At 40.2% G+C, this 17218-nt stretch overlaps 1 protein-coding gene across 3 annotated transcripts in view; it reads left to right on the forward strand.

Moving 5' to 3' along the window:
* MAP4K3 (mitogen-activated protein kinase kinase kinase kinase 3) overlaps positions 1 to 17218 on the forward strand; it is a 332521-nt gene that overhangs the window by 182304 nt on the left and 132999 nt on the right. For all 3 annotated transcript variants that reach the window (XM_073672555.1, XM_073672556.1, XM_073672558.1), the window contains exons 5-6: positions 375 to 430; positions 13588 to 13635. In XM_073672555.1, the coding sequence (XP_073528656.1) occupies positions 375 to 430; positions 13588 to 13635 (104 nt within the window). The remainder of the gene's footprint in view (positions 1 to 374; positions 431 to 13587; positions 13636 to 17218) is intronic.

Raw genomic sequence — 17218 nt, forward strand, 5'->3', positions numbered from 1 at the left:
AGAACTAGTTTCCATGTAAAACCCCTGTTTCTTATTATATTTCATTCTCCAAAAATGAATCACATTTTCTTTTATGCATATATCTCGAAAATTGGAAAAATCTGGCTTTTGTTGCCTGTTGCAACATATTGGTTCACATAAAGAATAAATATCTGGATAATTACCCACAAAAAGTGATTTAATTCTTTGATAAGTTTTGTCTGAAGGAAAGTATTCTGAGTAATTGTGTTTTTGGGAATGAAATACCCTGCAATGTTCCATTTTCGTGCGGTGCGACACCATCCGATGTGTGTGGCGTCTGTGTACAGTGTCCCGGACTCGCCATACATTACTGGATTAATTGAATGTAAATGTTTTCTTCTCTTCCCCCACAGTTACCGGGCCGCTCTCAGAACAACAGATTGCATATGTTTCCCGGGAAACGCTGCAGGTACCTGCGCTGGCACTTGTGTGATGGGGTGTGTGAGTCACAAGTAACCTTGGAGGTTTTGCTGTCCTAAGAATTCAATCCTGCAAGTACACAGTGTTTAACAGCAATGTTCTGAAGGCAAATTGCATCCTGTCATTGTGTGAGGAGGCAGCGTAACCATAGATAACATCCCACCACTCACCTCTTGTACCCTGCACTTCGTCAATTTACTTTTATAATGGTTACCAAGGACACACGGTGAAAGCTGCCGGAGGTTTTTCTTGGTCTTAGCAGTGATAATTTATAGGACAGACTATGGGGTCATAAGCTTTAAATTGTCACTGTCGCATCAACAAACTTTGCATAAATCAGGCGAATATAACAAACTTTGTAATGTATCTTATTAGAGAAACCTGCTTCTTTATCCACTTATGAGCCACTTCTTCCACCTTCCCCCTGCTTCTTCTGCTCATCATTCACTTTAAAATAAACAGCTCAAGTTTATCTTAGTCAAATCAACACAGACTGCCAGCACAGGGAGTGCCAGATTACAACAGCTCAAATTTATCTTTGCCAAAGCAACACAGACAGGCAGCACAGGGAGTGCCAGGTTACAACAGCTCAAATTTATCTTTGCCAAAGCAACACAGACAGCCAGCACAGGGAGTGCCAGGTTACAACAGCTCAAATTTATCTTTGTCAAAGCAACACAGACAGGCAGCACAGGGAGTGCCAGGTTACAACAGCTCAAATTTATCTTTGCCAAAGCAACACAGACAGCCAGCACAGGGAGTGCCAGGTTACAACAGCTCAAATTTATCTTTGTCAAAGCAACACAGACAGCCAGCACAGGGAGTGCCAGGTTACAACAGCTCAAATTTATCTTAGTCAAAGCAACACAGACAGCCAGCACAGGAAGTGGCAGGTTACAACAGCTCAAATGTATCTTAGTCAAAGCAGCACAGACAGCCAGCACAGGGAGTGCCAGGTTACAACTGTGACCAAAGTTTTTAGACTGACACAAATTTTGGCATTTACAAAGTTTTCAGCTTTGTTGTTTTTAAATCTTTTAGTCGGATGTTTCTCTGGCAACTTTTATTGACCGATACATCAAATTTATGCAATAACTCTATGTTTACTGTGTTGACCCTAATGTTTCATTACTCCTACAATTCGCCCTGGCATGCTTGATATCGGCTTCTAGGCCAAATCCTAACTGATGACAGCCAATACTTGTCTAACCAGTGCTTGAAGTGCAATTTCTGTCGGATTTTTTTTGTCCGCCAGCGTTTTGAGGATTGACCACAGATTCTTATTGGGATTGAGACCTCGAGAGTTTCCTGGTCATGGGCCCAAAATGTGAATTTTTTGTTCGCCGAGACACTTAGGCAAAACTGTCCGAGTCCACTCTTTTGGACGAAAACCAATTCCACACATGAATGGTCTCAGGATGCTTTACTGTTGGCAACGGCACAGGACTCATGGAAATGCTCACCTTTTTTTCTGTAGACAATCTTTCTTTGAGGTGTCCCAAACAGTATGAAGGGGGCTTCATCAGTAGAAAAATAACTTTTCAGGAAGTACAGGTATTGGCGTGCAAAAATGACTGGGGTAAAGATGTTTTCTCTGATGAACCTTTTGAGACATCTGGAAGAATGATTGTCCAGAGACGAAAAGGTCAGTACTTCCATGAGTCCTGTGTCATGCCAACAGTGAAGCATCCGGAGACCATTCATGTGTGGGGTTGCTCTTCATCCAGAGGAGTGGGCTCACACAGTTTTGCCTAAGAGCGCTGCCATGAATTAAGAATGGGATCTAATCATCCTCCAACTTCTCCCAACAGAAGTAATTCTGTGATGACAAATGCTTTTTCCAGCATGTCGGAGCACCATGTCACAAGGCAAAAGTGAGAACAAATCATTGATGTCAAAAAACTCCTCAGATCAGTTTACATGGTCATACTGCTTTCAGTGAGCAATATGCCCATATAAAAAGTTTTTTTGGGGATGCATAGTTCTGATAGATATGCTTTAACCCCATAGAGGTTGATTAGATTAATACTGAAGGTCGGGAATGATCAGGTTTCTATAATATCCTCTTGCGTCATCATCATATGCAGCATGTTAGTCACATAGGTATTGTGTTGTGCTATTTCCTATTGTATAGCGGGACACTGTCTCATTTCTTGGAATAAAACCTTTTCTGCCCAGGCTACACTTGTGTTGCTCACATGCTTTGTTCATGCAGCTGCATCCTGACATTCACATCCGTGTCTCCATGTGCATACCCTGGCTAGCTGTCATAGCATTCACAGCGATGACAATGCCGCATCCTGGAGGCCCTGTATCAACAGCATGGTGGTGCAACAATAGTCAGCTCCTAGCGAAGTCAGGCCACGTACAGCTTCAGAAATATCTGCATGTTATCATTGTATTTCATGATGGAAAGAGACCGGCTTCTGCAAACAATGCGATAAACCTCATTGTAAGAGAAAGTGTTGTATGAAGTGTAAACCACAAGTGCTGTCATCTGAAAGCAAGAACCCGAAACATGTAGTAGACCTCAAAGAAGCATTCATCTTTCCTTTCTATGATGTGCATTTCTCCTGAGAAGGCGGCCTTTGGTCCTCAGCATTGATGGAATAAATATTAATTTTTATATATGTAAAGGCAGGCTATCATCAGAAAATGACCTTTCCTTTAAATCAGGTTTTTATGTAATGTATTTTTTAAAAGGTTTTTTTTTTTTTTCTTTTCACGTAATGGTCTTTGACCCTGCTCCCCCTCCTTTCACAATACCCTTCTCACACGCTCATGAAATACATCTATAAAAAGATGAGGTCATTTTACCTCGTAATATACTGGAAGGCAGGAAAAAAAATTCCAAGTGCGCTGAAATTGTGAAAAAATACGAAATCCTGACATTGTTTTTTGGGATTTTGCTTTTACAATGTACATTGTATGATAAAAATGATCTGTCAGTATGATTACGGCGAAAACCTACTTGTCCAGTTTTTTTAAATTATTTTAATAAAATAAATAGTACATTTTTGTAAAAATAAAAAATTATAAATTGTTGCCATTTTTTTTTTTTCTTTGAGACCTGTAACGGTTTCATTTTTTGTTCGATGGAGTAATTTGAAGGCTTACTTTTTTACGATGTGAGACACCATTTTTATTGATACCATTTTGGGAGTGATATAACCTTTTCATCACTTTTTACTGCTTTTTCTTTTGTGGCATCGCAGATACAAAAAAACACACAATTTTGGCGTTTTTAATTTTTTCTGTCTTACAGTTTTAACCGATTGGGATAAAGGAGTTTTCGCACCAACAAAGTACATTTTAATTAATAGATCTTGGAATAAAAATAAGTTTCACAATAAAAATTTTTCCTGGGCTGAGCTAATCTTATAAATGACAGCCTGCTTGCATTTAGCGATCTGTAACAGATCACTTGGTGCACATCTTGGCGGTCTGCTTGTGTGAACAGGCTATGAAACGACCGCTGATCAGCAAATGTTTGCCGATCGGTGGTCATTTAACGCCATCGTTTGGTCCGTGTAAACGGACCCTTAGGTGACTTAACAGCATGGAGTGTGAGAGTAAATGAGATTTTCAGCAGTCATTGACAGAAACGTGGAGATGATGGCATGGTTTCAATAGATGTAAAGTAAAGCAGACAAACCACTTCGCTACTGTGTATCAGAATTTACATGGGGATCAGTGGATCCTCAGGAGGTATTTAGCCTGCTCTATATCTTCCATTTCTTCCACCCTACACTCATTTTTGTCTGTTAGATATAGTGCTTGAGAAATGCTTAACCTACTAGTGGTAAATAATAAGTGGGACTGGTTTCTATCTCAGCCTAACGTTTATGATTGATATGTACCTTATGACTTAATCAATACTTCTCCGCAGGTTCCTTGACACTCCTAAGGTAGTTATTACACTTCCACCCATGTTCATTGTGAAGCAGAGCTGTCACTGCAACCATAAAATCCCACCTCATGTTAATGCTTCCTCGTTCATCTTGCATTAATAGAACGGAAACAGATTGTTTTACAGCTTCTGGAAAGGTTGATAATGACCCATTGCCTTTCACACACAAACTATGTGCGAAAATGTGTTAGTTTTTTTTTTAAACGAAGGACAGATGTTTTGTGCTGTATGATTTTCTGATTCGGCCCACAGTCTTGTGATAGGTATATAGCAATTCAGTAAGTATGCCTTGTTTCCTTGTGTCCATTACTTTCTCAAAAGCATTTGCACCACTTCATCATAAAGCATGTTTTTTTTGGAACATTTGATCTCCAGATTAGGGGTTTACTTACCTATATAGAGCTGTCTTTCAATTGTACTTTTTATAATTGTTTCAGTGCACCTAAAACTGTTTAAGGTTGTGTGCCCACTGCGGAAATTTCCGCTGCGGATTATCATTGCGGAAAAATCCGCAGAACTACCAATTATTTTGCGTAAGTGCGGCATTTTTGCCGCCATTGACTTGCATTGAATTGCTTAATATCCGCATGACTACATGTGCACATGCGGATATTAAGCGATTCAATGTGCGGATGGTACCTGGGTCTGGAGAAGAGGAGACTCTCATCCAGACCCGGGTACCATAGTACCTGTAAAAAAAAAAAAAAAAAAAAAAAAAAAAGTAAAATAAAAAATAAACATTATACTCACCTTCTGATGGCCCCCGGTCTCCTTAGTGATGCGTCCTGGCTTCCCAGCAGCTCGTGATGCTCTAAAAGGACCTTCCATGACGTCATTTAGTCATGTGACGGGTCACGCGACCGCTGGCGGTGGTGTGACCTGTCTTATGACTAAATGACGTCATGAAAGGTCCTTTTAGACCACTGCGAGCCGCCCAACGCACCAGAGGAGACCGGGGGCCATCGGAAGGTGAGTATAATGTTTATTTTTTACCATTCTTTCTAACTATTAACTTGGTCACACTATATAAATCCATGCCGGTTGCATGGGTTTATATAATGTGACTAAGTTGTCAAGCACTTTCCAAGTGATGCTAAAATCGCTTGGAAAAGCGCTCGACAACCCGCATGCGGAAATGCATGTGAAAAACGCGGGACATACGCTTGTCCCTGGCAGGAAAACGCATGTACAATCCGCATGTACAATCCGCATGTACAATCCGCATGCGTTTTTTCTGCCAGGGAGATGCAGAAACGCTCAGGAAAAATCCGGAGCATTTCTGCATCGTGTGCACATAGCCCATTTCTGTTTTGTGTATGCAGCTCCTATGCAGAGTTACAGAGGGTGAAATAAGGACTGAACACGTCACAAATTTTCTAAGTAAATATATTTCTAAAGGTGACATGAAATTCTTACCAGAGGTCGGTAACAACCCATTCAATCCACACAGGCAAAGAAATCAAACCATAGATGTACATAAATTAAGTTATGTGTAATACTGAGAAACGACACAAGGTATATTGAACACACTTACTGAAATGTATTTAATACTTTGTACAAAAGCCTTTGTTGGTGATGACCGCTTCAAGACTCCTCTTGTATGGAGAAACTAGATGCCTGCGTTCCTCAGGTGTGATTTTGACCCGTTCTTTCACCCAAACACTCTTCAAATCCTGAAGATTCCATGGGCTCCTTCTATGATCTCTGAGCTTGAATTCCTTCCTTTTCTGTTGGATTCAGGTCAGGTGATTGGCTGGGCCATTCTAGAAGCTTTGTTTTCTTTCTCTGAAACCAGTTGAGAGTTTCCTTGGCTGTGTGTTTGAGATCATCGTCTTGCTGAAATTTCCACTCTCATTTCATCTTTATCATCCTGGTAGATTGCAACAGATTTTTAGCAAGAATGTCTTGGTGCCATTTTCCATTCATCCTGCCTTCAATGATCTAAAGTTTACCAGTGCCGTATGCTGAAAAACCGCCCCACACCATGATGTTCCCACCTCCAAATATCACTGAGGGAATGGTGTTTTTGGGATCATATACTGTGCCTTTTGTCCTTCAAACGTGGTGTGTATTATGGCATCCAAAGAGTTCAATTTTAGTCTCATCTGACCAACTATATTCTGATACTATATTCTCCCAGTATTTAACAGGCTTGTCTAAATGTTTTTGAGCAAACTTTAAACACTCTTCAACATGCTTTTTGTTCAGCAATGGAGTCTTGCGTGGTGAGCGTGCATACAGGCCATAGTTAAGAGCATTACTTATCGTTTTCTTTGAAACATTTCTGCCTGATGATTCCAGGTCTTTCTGTAGGTCTCCACAACTCTTGCAATAATTCTTTTCACTCCTCTGTCTGAAGTCTTGTGTGGAGCACCTGGTCATGGCCGGTGTATGGTGAAATGATATTCTTTCCACTCCTGGAATATGGCCCCAACAGTTCTCACTGGAACTTTCAGTAGTTTAGAAATTCTTCTGTAACCAATGGCATCAGAATGTTTTGCAACAATAAGGTTCTGAAGGTCTCGAGACAGCTCACTGGTTTTACCCATCATGAGATGTTTCTTGTGTAGCACCTTGATAATGAAACTTGCTCATTACCAAGGTACTTTCTAATTACTGATAGATTTCAGCTGGTCTCATGACTTTCCATGGCTTTTTGCACCTCGCTTTCTACATGTGTTGAATACTTTTCCCCTGTGTCATTTCTCATTTTTACACACAACTATTTTATGGCCATCTACGATTTGATTTCTTTTCCTGTGTGGATTGGATGGGATGTTACCAACATCTGCTGAAAATTTCATGTCGATAGCATCTTTAGAAATATATTTACTTAGAAAATTGGTGATGTGTTCAGTACTTAATTCACCCACTGTATGTGTCCCAGGGAAAACAGACTATGACATTTTATGTTTAGTCCTTTTATTTTTTTTGGTTCTGTGTATACGAAGTGTATGTGATAATAATCATTGGATTTATGAAAGGGTGCAGGAGTGATGAATTTGTTGTTAGTTACTATAGATACACATAAAAGGATTTTTAATTAAGGGGTTGGGCACATAGGTAGTTTACATGGTGGATTTTACTCTACGGACAAGCCCCCATGAGCCTGAAATACAGCTGTGAATTTCATTGCAGAAATGGCGCTGTTAAACAAGTTGTCTTCTACTTGTGAACCCTTTTTTCAATAGTCTTAAGTTTAGTTCAAAATTAATAAAGGAAAAAAAACTAGTTGTCCCAGCTCCTTTCCTTCCTTCCTTCGTTTGGTGGGCTTGAAGGGGGCATCACGTAACACTACTTGGAATGTGACGGCTGCAGCCGATCAGTGGTCACCTGACGCCGTCTGCTGGTAGGGGAAGAAAGGGACTCGTATGGGGTGGGATGTACAGGGTGTGAGATTGCAGCCAGAAGAGGAATGGATGAGCGCCGCTGGTCCGGTATGTGTGGGCTTTTCTTTTTCGCATTTTTTTTTTAACTAGCCACCCTGGGCCAATGAAAAAGGGGTTTTCAAACAATGCAGAGTGTGAAATCCATGATGCCATCTACAGCATAAATTAACATGCTGAGAATTTCAAGTTCACAGTGTCTGTATATTCATGCTGCTGACATTCTCTGAAGCATGTGCACATTTTTTGTTAAAATCTTATACACAGTGCTGATTCTGTTAAGCGCCATAGATTTTGAGTATCTGCTGTGTATATACCCAATGTCCACATGCCCTAGTGTGTATTTTTCCACCACTTTTTAAAAATTGTCCAGGAGAACGTCATCATTATCAAATAAAGACGTTAATACTTTTTAGCTCCCCCATTAGTGTGGTCTCTGCCAGGACTGGAGGTGATAACATTCCATCTATGGATGATACATTCTGAGACCACCGGCTGCAATGGCTGGTGTGACGGGGAATCTGAATGATAAGTATCACTTCTTCTGTTTGTTTTCGTTGTTTTTTTTGACAATTCTTTGCTTATGGCATGGAGTGAAAATTCCTTTTTAGGACAATTTGTTGATTTTGATTTTTCATTTTAGAAGCATTGGAGAATAAAAACAAATGAGATGGCGGACATAGTCCATATAGGTTAGGCTTTATGTGGGAAGCATATATTTAGTGATCAGAATAGGATCGGAAGTGTACGAATAACATTTGACAGAGGCTTTCCAGATTAAACATAACAGGACCTTATCTCGCCTTATGAACTAGGGCAAAAGTTGAATAAACATGAATAGTATCTGTTCATACCTGTTTGTTTTTTTGTTTTTGTGCATTTTTTTTATTCCTTTAACTTATCTAAAATAGTAATAAAAGACGCACCTATTCAGGCTATACGTTAAAGTCTGATTTTGCCCGTCCCTTTAATTCAACAGCACTCCTTCACTCCCGCCTTGCCTCCCTACCTTCCGTGCTTAAGCGTTCAGTTATATTTGAGGACACTATCGCTACCTGGAAAGCAGTAAGAAAAAGGTTTAGCCTGTCTTTTAGAACCTCAAAATATCTTCCAGTGTCGTGTAACTTCGAATTTCCCGGGGCATGAAGAATAATCTCTATATAAATAGACTCTCCATCGTGGCTAACCTGAGCGACATCACTTTTGCGCAAAGTCAAAATGAGTTAGCTATCATCCTCTTCTCCGCAATGTACACCCCTTAAGTATCAATACTATAGTCCGTGATGGAACCCAGTTTATTGGGAGTACACCCAGACACCTTTTTTAAACATTGGAAGAAGCAACAAGAGAATGTGGAAATCTCTGCCAAAATTATAATGGGTTGGGGCACATTCAGAAAGAACATTATCAATGAATCCTGGAGAGAAACCCAATTTAAAATCATGCATGGGTGCCATGTATGCTTTCAATATACCCAAAAAAGACCCTCTCTCGAACAAGTTAAGTGCCATTTTACCCAATTCTGGTCGAATCCGCGGCCTCTGGTTATGCCCTATAGCAGCCTCCATCTGGAAGCTAGATTCAGACATGGTCGACACCCTCTGGGGTTCTAAATGCCCTTATCCTCCTATTTAGCTCTTCTACACTTTTGGAGCAACTCCAATGCCCAAGCTGATTAATTGAAAGGCCCTCATAAACTGTTGCATACCCTACAAATATTGGTTAAAAAACTAATACTCAGCTACTGGTTATAACCTAATATCCCTCCCATCCCAGAATTGATAGCTCAACCGAAATACTCTATGGAAGTAGAAAAACATGATGCAATAAGTAATAAAGTAACACGAGCAGGCGATTCCTCTTGAGGTGGAAACCATTCATTGTTAAATTTTGTTTTCCTGTGGGGAAAAGAAGCACTATAGAACCATTTGCCTCTGTAGCACACATGGTAAACTCTGGCCTGCTGGCCAAATCTGGACTGCAGGGTGATTATATTTAGCATGCAACGCCTTTCAACTATTTAGGCATCTTGAATGCCGATACAGTTGAAAGCAATGATGGAGGAGGGAAGCCATCAGCGCCCTCCCCAATCATTCTCCCCCTGCATCTGATGTCTCAGTGCAGCGGTCGAGATGACGTCACTTCATCTCGCCATTGTGCCAAGCAATGAAGAGCTTCAGAGTGCTCACTGCCGTGCCTGGAGCAGCGGGGTAACAAGGAGAGGTGAGGTTTTTTTTGTAAATGTAGGGCCATTATTCTTTATAGAGGACAATTTGGTGCCCATTATTCCTCATGAAAGGTTATGTGGGACTATTATTCTGTATTGAGGACTGTGTGAGATGCATTATACTGCATGGAGGACTATGTGGGGCCATTATTCTGTATGGAGGACTATGTGGGGCCATTTTACCGTATTGAAGGCAATGTGGCGCCCATTGTGCCGTATGGAAGGCTATGCAGTGCCCATATATTTTTATAAATATCAAGGTTGACCCACAACTTTGTGCAAGTTTTTCATTTTGTCCCTCTGTGTAATTGAGTTTGACATCCCTGCTCTACAGCATTGTATATTTTAGAGAATTTAAAAAATAACCTAGGTCAACTTCATATTAATAATTGCTAGAAAATAAATTAAAACGAATATAGTAAAGGGATACAGTGGTGTGAAAAAATGTTTGCCCCCTTCCTGATTTCTTATTCTTTTGCATGTTTGTCATACTTAAATGCAGTTTTAAATGAAGGTCTTTCTTATTAGGGAAAAAAATCCAAACCTACAGGGCCCTGTGTGAAAAAGTGATTGCCCGCTAAACCTAATAGCTGGTTGGGCCGCTCTTAGCAGCTACAACTTCTGTCAACAACTGCAGTCAAGCGCTTTTGATAATTGGCAATGAGTCTTTTACAACGCTTTGGAGGAATTTTGTTCCACTCATCTTTGCAAGATTGTTGTAAGTCAGCCTCATTGGAGGGTTTCCGAGCATGAACCGCCTTTCTAAGGTCATGCCACAGCATCTCAATCAGATTAAGGTCAGGACTTTGACTAGGCCACTCCAAAGTCTTAATTTTGTTTTTCTTAAGCCATTCAGAGGTAGACTTACTGGTATGTTTTGGATTATTGTCCTGCTGCATAATCCAAGTGCGCTTCAGTTTGAGGTCAAGAACAGATGGCCGACATTCTCCTTTAGGATTTTTGATAGACCGCAGAATTCATGGTTACATTTACCACAGCAAGTTTTACAGGTCCTGAAGCTGCAAAACAGTCTCAGACCATCACACTACCACCACCATATTTTACTGTTGGTATGATGCTCAGTTTCTGAAATGTGTTACTTCTATGCCATATGTAATGAGACATACACCTTCCAAATAGTTTAACTTTTGCCTCATCAGTCCACAGAGTAATCTCCCAAAAGTCTTTGCTATCATCAAAGATGTTTTCTGGCAAAACTGTAACGAGCCAGATGAGTCATGAACACTGAGCTTAAGTGAGACCTGCATTTGCTTGGATGTTGTTGTGACCTTTTGGATGGGTCGCTACTGCACTCTAGGAGTAATTTTGGTCGGCCATCCACTCCTGGGAAAGTTCACCCCTATGTTCCATGTTTTCGCCATTTGTGGATAATGCCTCTCACTGTGGTTCGCTGGAGTCCCAAAGCTTTAGAAATGGCTTTATAACCTTTTCCAGACTGATAAATAGTATTTACTTTGTCTCTCATTTGTTCATGAATTTCTTTGTATTGCAGCATGATGACTAGCTTTTGAAGATCTTTTGGTCTACTTCACTTTGTCAGGCAGTTCCTATTTAAGTGATTTCTTGATTGAGAACAGGTGTGGCAGTAATCAGGCCTGAGCTTCCCAAAGATGTAATAAACCACAGTTAATTTATGTTTTAAGGGGCAGGGGGTCAATCACTTCTTAAATTTAAGATTTAAATTTGTTTTGTGAGCTGAAACATTTAAATGTGACAGACATGCAAAAGAATAAGAAGTCAGGAAGGGAGCAAACACTTTTTCACACCACTGTATATCTCCTCCATATCTTCTCTAGAATGATCATTTTCTTTATTTATGCTGTCTTAAGCTGATTCTGTTAGCTAGATTTTTGTTTGTTAATACTGGTTGTGTATTAATATATGCATTGCCGTTCCAGTCTGCGTACTGGAAATCCTGGATTGAGTTATTTGTATTATCTTGTAAAACTTTAAATAAAAATGATATATTAAAAAAAAATAGTAATAAAAAAACCAAAGCAACTTTGCAAATAAAAACTATCTACAGCTTGTATGAAAGCTTGTGTGTCTCCATAGAAACAGACCTCAAACAAAACCTTTGTAGTCTGATCCTGCAGCATGTTGCCTAAATATCTCAAAACTAATGGATGTCAGACATAAGATTCGATATGATGGGCTATTAACCCCTTCTCGCACTTTGACATAAGTGAATGTCACAGTCTAGGTGAGCGTATAAGTAGCTGAGCCTTCTCCATAATGGGCAGTTATCGACTGTGTTATTCAGCCAGAACTCTCTCTCACAGCAGCAATGAAATGGCTGCGATTGCTGCTCTTTAACTGTTTTCATGTTATCAATCATGGATTGTGGCCCATTGGCCTCCCTGCAATGCCATTGTGGGGAGCTATTAGGTTCCAGTGGCAGCTAGGGAAGCCTTCTGAAAGCTCCCATCACTGCAGTCTTGGTTCTTCTATAAAGGCCAGTCACAAGAGAATTTCAGTTTAACTACAAACTGCAGTACTGTAGTAGCGGGTTCACGTTCCTTTAAAAAGACTAAAAAAATACACTAAAATTAACAAAAAAAAATTAATTCATGAATATAAAGTTTAAATCGCCCTCACCCACCCACCTTTTTCTAGGTTACAAAATTAAGAAGTAAAAAATAATCAAAAACATTTTTTGCATCATTGCACTAGAAAAAAATCTGATTTATTGAAATATAAAACTATTTAAACTGTGGATTAAAGGCCCCCCCAAAAAATTGAAATGCCAGAATTGCCATTCTTTAAGCGCCACACATTCCCAAAACAATATAATAAAAAGCGTTAAAAATGTCATATGTACCCGAAAAAAAAAAAAACAACAGTTTGGTATCGCCAATCATACTGACCTGAAGAATTCGACTTCCAGGCCATTTTTAACTCATGATGAATGTCATAAAAATAATGGCCACATTGTTTTTTTTTCACCATTTCAAGTCATTTGAATTTGTTTTCTGTTTTTCAGTAAATTATATGATAAAATAAATGCTGTCCTTTAAAACAACTACTTAAGCACGTGGGTATGAAGTGGCAAAAATAAAAAGTTATAGCTCTTGGAAGAAGGTGTGGAAAAGTTCTGAAAAAAAAAAAAAAAAGAATCATCCGTTCATGAAGGAGTTAATAATTTTCTTTATTTAAAAAACACTATTTGAAGCAACATTAATTTATTTAGGTGCATTGAAAAAAATAAATAGATTCAACGATGGCCCTTTCCTTCATTGAAAAAGAAACCCGGAAAAAAAATCTCCACTTCTTTTTAAAATACTTTGTCTCATCCTGTTTTAGATTTGGAATCCCTCCAGATCCCCGCTTTCTGTGATAATCTAGTACACAACTGCGTGTGAATCTTGACAACTGGCCGTTCTGAGCAGTGTGCTAGCAGCCGAGCATGACTAATGAAATCTCTGCTGTTTTCAGCATTACCCCGCTTACCCTCGTTTGAAATATTGATGTAAGGTTTTCTGCGGTAAAGGATAATTTTTCCTTTTAGTCACAATCCATTTTGAAACCGTTCATCCTGTTAGAATGTGTAATCATATATTGCCTTCAGTAATTAGAAAATCATGCTTCTGTGTTTCTTCCAGGGGTTATATTATCTACACAATAAAGGAAAAATGCATCGGGACATAAAGGTAAGAAACATGTTGGTCTTTCACAAGTATTCATTCTGACAAATGTTTTGTAGCTGAGCTGCAGCACCAGAGAACAACCTTTTGTGGAGTGTATGGAAATGTTCTGGGTACCGGTCAGTGGTAGGACCAGATCACCGCTGATCCCTGGTTGAGTCGGGTGTCACACCCCCACCCATTTGATATTGATTACTTCTCCAAGGATAAGTCATCATTATCTTGGACTGAGGTCTAAGGGGTAGCGTTTCTCCGTATGGAGAGTGACACACCAGCTCTGGCACGTCAAGGTAAGGAGGCTTATTTGCCATGCAATGCTCCTCCTCCTCTTAAATTTCCCAGAGGATCATTTCTTGGCGAATAAGCCTCCTTACCTTGACATGCCAGAGCTGGTGTGTCACTCTCCATAAGGAGAAACGCTACCCCTTAGACCTCAGTCCAGAGCCTCTCATCTAGCCAAATCAGTTCTCATACTTTGCACTGACGAGGGCCAACAGCCCGAAACACCGTGTCTGCAAATTGAGATTCTGATTTGGCTTTTATCCCAAGTCATATTGCACGACTTGTTAAAGGGTTGATTGTGACTTGTAGGATTGCTACTTCCAATAGGTGGCGCTATAGAGTACAAGTCCTCTTTTTCTCTGAAGAGGCAATTTGCACATTATCTTGGACAAATCAAAGACTAATCCAGGACTGTTTTTTTTGCTATGGACCTAAAGATTAACTTGACCTCATAATAACTTTTGCCTGATATTTTGAATTATTTCCAAACATGTAAAAATGTCTAAAGCCTTGGGGCAACTCCCAAATAACACTCTGTTCACATCAGTAAAGGTGTCTCGATCTGAAGATCTGGACCAAAATGCCAACAAAAAAACGTGACATGCTGCACTTTCTTTTGGTTTGGTAAATGATACACATCATAACTGAAACCTGCAACACCATTGTAGTCAGAGAGGTCCACCGAGCAGTTCTAGATCTGTTATGTAATGGATACAGCACTGCCTGTGATTTCCAGTTTTGCTCCCAGGATGGAGCAGAACATTGGTATCTGCAAGCACTGATGTGAATTAAGTCTAAAGCTTTCCATACACATTAGATAGCTGTCGGCCAAATGATGCTTCGGTCGATCATTCTGCCGATAGCCATCTCTGTCTTCTCTCCCATACACAGGAGCTCTCTTGTGATTTTCTTTGAGAAAGACGCTGACAGACATCTCTGCCAGTGGGCAGTAACTAACAGAATGGTTTTTAACAGGGAAATATGCAAAGTACTACATCTGGGCAATAAAAATGAAAAAAGCATATACAAAATGGGAGGAATAGAGCTAAGCAACAGTACATGTGAAAAAGACTTAGGTATACTAATAGATCATAGACTGAACATGAGTCAACAGTGTGATGCAGCAGCAAAAAAGGCAAATACAATTCTGGGATGTATTAACAGAAGCATACAGTCTAGATCACGTGAAGTCATTATCGGACTTTACTCCTCTTTGGTCAGACTTCATCTGGAATACTGTGTCCAGTTTTGGGCTCCACATTTTAAAAAAGACATCGACAAACTGGAGCAAGTTCAGAGAAGAGCGACCAGAATGGTGACCGGTCTGCAAACCATGTCCTATGAGGAACGGTTACAGGATTTGGGAATGTTTAGCTTGCAAAAAAGAAGACTGAGAGGAGACTTAATAGCTGTCTACAAATATGTCAAGGGCTGTCACATTGTAGAAGGATCATCTTTATTCTCATTTGCACAAGGAAAGACTAGAAGCAATGGGATGAAACTGAATGGGAGGAGACACAGATTAGATATTAGAAAAAACTTTTTGACAGTGAGGGTGATCAATGAGTGGAACAGGCGGCCACGAGAGGTGGTGAGTTCCCCTTCAATGGACGTCGTCAAACAGAGGCTGGACAGACATCTGTCTGAGATGGTTTAGTGAATCCTGCTTTGAGCAGGGGGTTGGACCAGATGACCCAGGAGGTCCCCTCTACTCTACCATTCTATGAGAACAAAGCGATCAGCAGTTAGATATTGGACATCCCAACGATCAGTTGGCCAACACCCCCATACACATTAGAGTGTCGGCCAAACCTGTCAATACCCTCAAGTTCTGCAGACATTAGTCCAGTGTGTATGGGAGCCCTAACTGGTTTCTTATTGATGTTTTTTTTTTTTTTTTTTAATTCAAGAACTAGTTAACGCATCTTATACTTGGCATTAAAAGTAACAAATTAAGATGCAAATAATTATAGGTCATCTGTTCTGGAAATTATTTTCTGCCAATGCATCATAAAAACGTGATAACAAAAGCTCTTCATAGCTATATCTAAGGAGCATCAGTCACCCAAATACTCTTTTTCTTTGTTTGGCTCAATCATTGTAGAACTCTGAGAGTTATTTTCCACTGTTAAATCACTTTCTGATTATTACTTGTTACATGTTTTATTTCTTTATTTTTATTTATAATGACGTGCTAACTAAAGATTAAATGGTGGCTCCTTGCACACCTATCCCCATTAGAGTCTGGGTTGCACTCACTACAGTGTTGAGAACCGGTCACAGACAAATGCATCCCAGATTTAGGGCCCTTGTGAGCCACGCATTATGCGAGTTAAAGGGAATATGTCAGCAAGTTTTTGCTTTGCAATCTAAGGACAGCACGAGGCTGAGACACTGATTTCAGGCATGTGTCACTTATTAGGCTGTGTGCTGCTGTTTCCATAAAATTAACGTTTTATCAGCAGATTATCACTGCCAGGGCTACAGCTTCTGTGAGCCCTGGTCGACCACGCCCCCTACTCTGATAAGCAGTTTACTGTAAATATATAATGTAAAGAACACAAAGCTGTGGTGTGGGTGGGGCTAGCTTTCTCAGCTCTGCTGCATGTGACATTTAAAATCTCTTGTGTCACAACTGTTAAACCCAGTATATTAACTGATACATCGCTGGAATCAGGGTCTCTTTTCCTGCATTATGCTGCTCTCAAGATGAGGTAGCAAAAACAAGGTGGTAGATTCCCTTTAAAGGAGTACTCTGGAGAGATAAAAAAAAATATTGTAATGGCCATACCTTTGTAAACTATTAGGATAACATTAATAGTGCTGTTTTCATCCCTTACACTACCTGTAATTCTGTGTGATGCTGCAGCTGCTCCTCACTGCTCCTTCTCCCTTATGGGATGTTATGCCTGCTCCTGGCTGCTAGTAGCAGCTTGCCCCTTGACACTATCTGCTTGTATGTGGTCTAATATTGGGGGCGTGATGTGGGCGTGGCCTGCTCCAGGCTGCTGGGAGCAGCAGCCCCCTGATAATATTGGATGACATACAAGCAGATAGTATCAGGGGGCAGGCTGCTACTTGCAGCTGGGAGCAGGCTATGCCCCCCTGATGTGTGTCATAAGGGAGAGGGAGCACTGAGGAGTAGCTGCAGCGTCACTCAGAATTACAGGTAGTGTGAGAGTGAAAAACAGCACTATTCATGTTATCCTAATTGTTTATGAAGGTATGGCCATTACAATAATTTTTTATCTCCACGGAGTACCCACTTTAAAAAGTCACGGCATAGCACCAATAAGCGTTCTTGCGT

Source organism: Phyllobates terribilis, unplaced genomic scaffold (genome assembly GCF_046119375.1).
Source record: "Phyllobates terribilis strain yellow unplaced genomic scaffold, ASM4611937v1 Scaffold_3__8_contigs__length_932513732, whole genome shotgun sequence".
In the NCBI taxonomy this organism is placed as follows: domain Eukaryota; kingdom Metazoa; phylum Chordata; class Amphibia; order Anura; family Dendrobatidae; genus Phyllobates; species Phyllobates terribilis.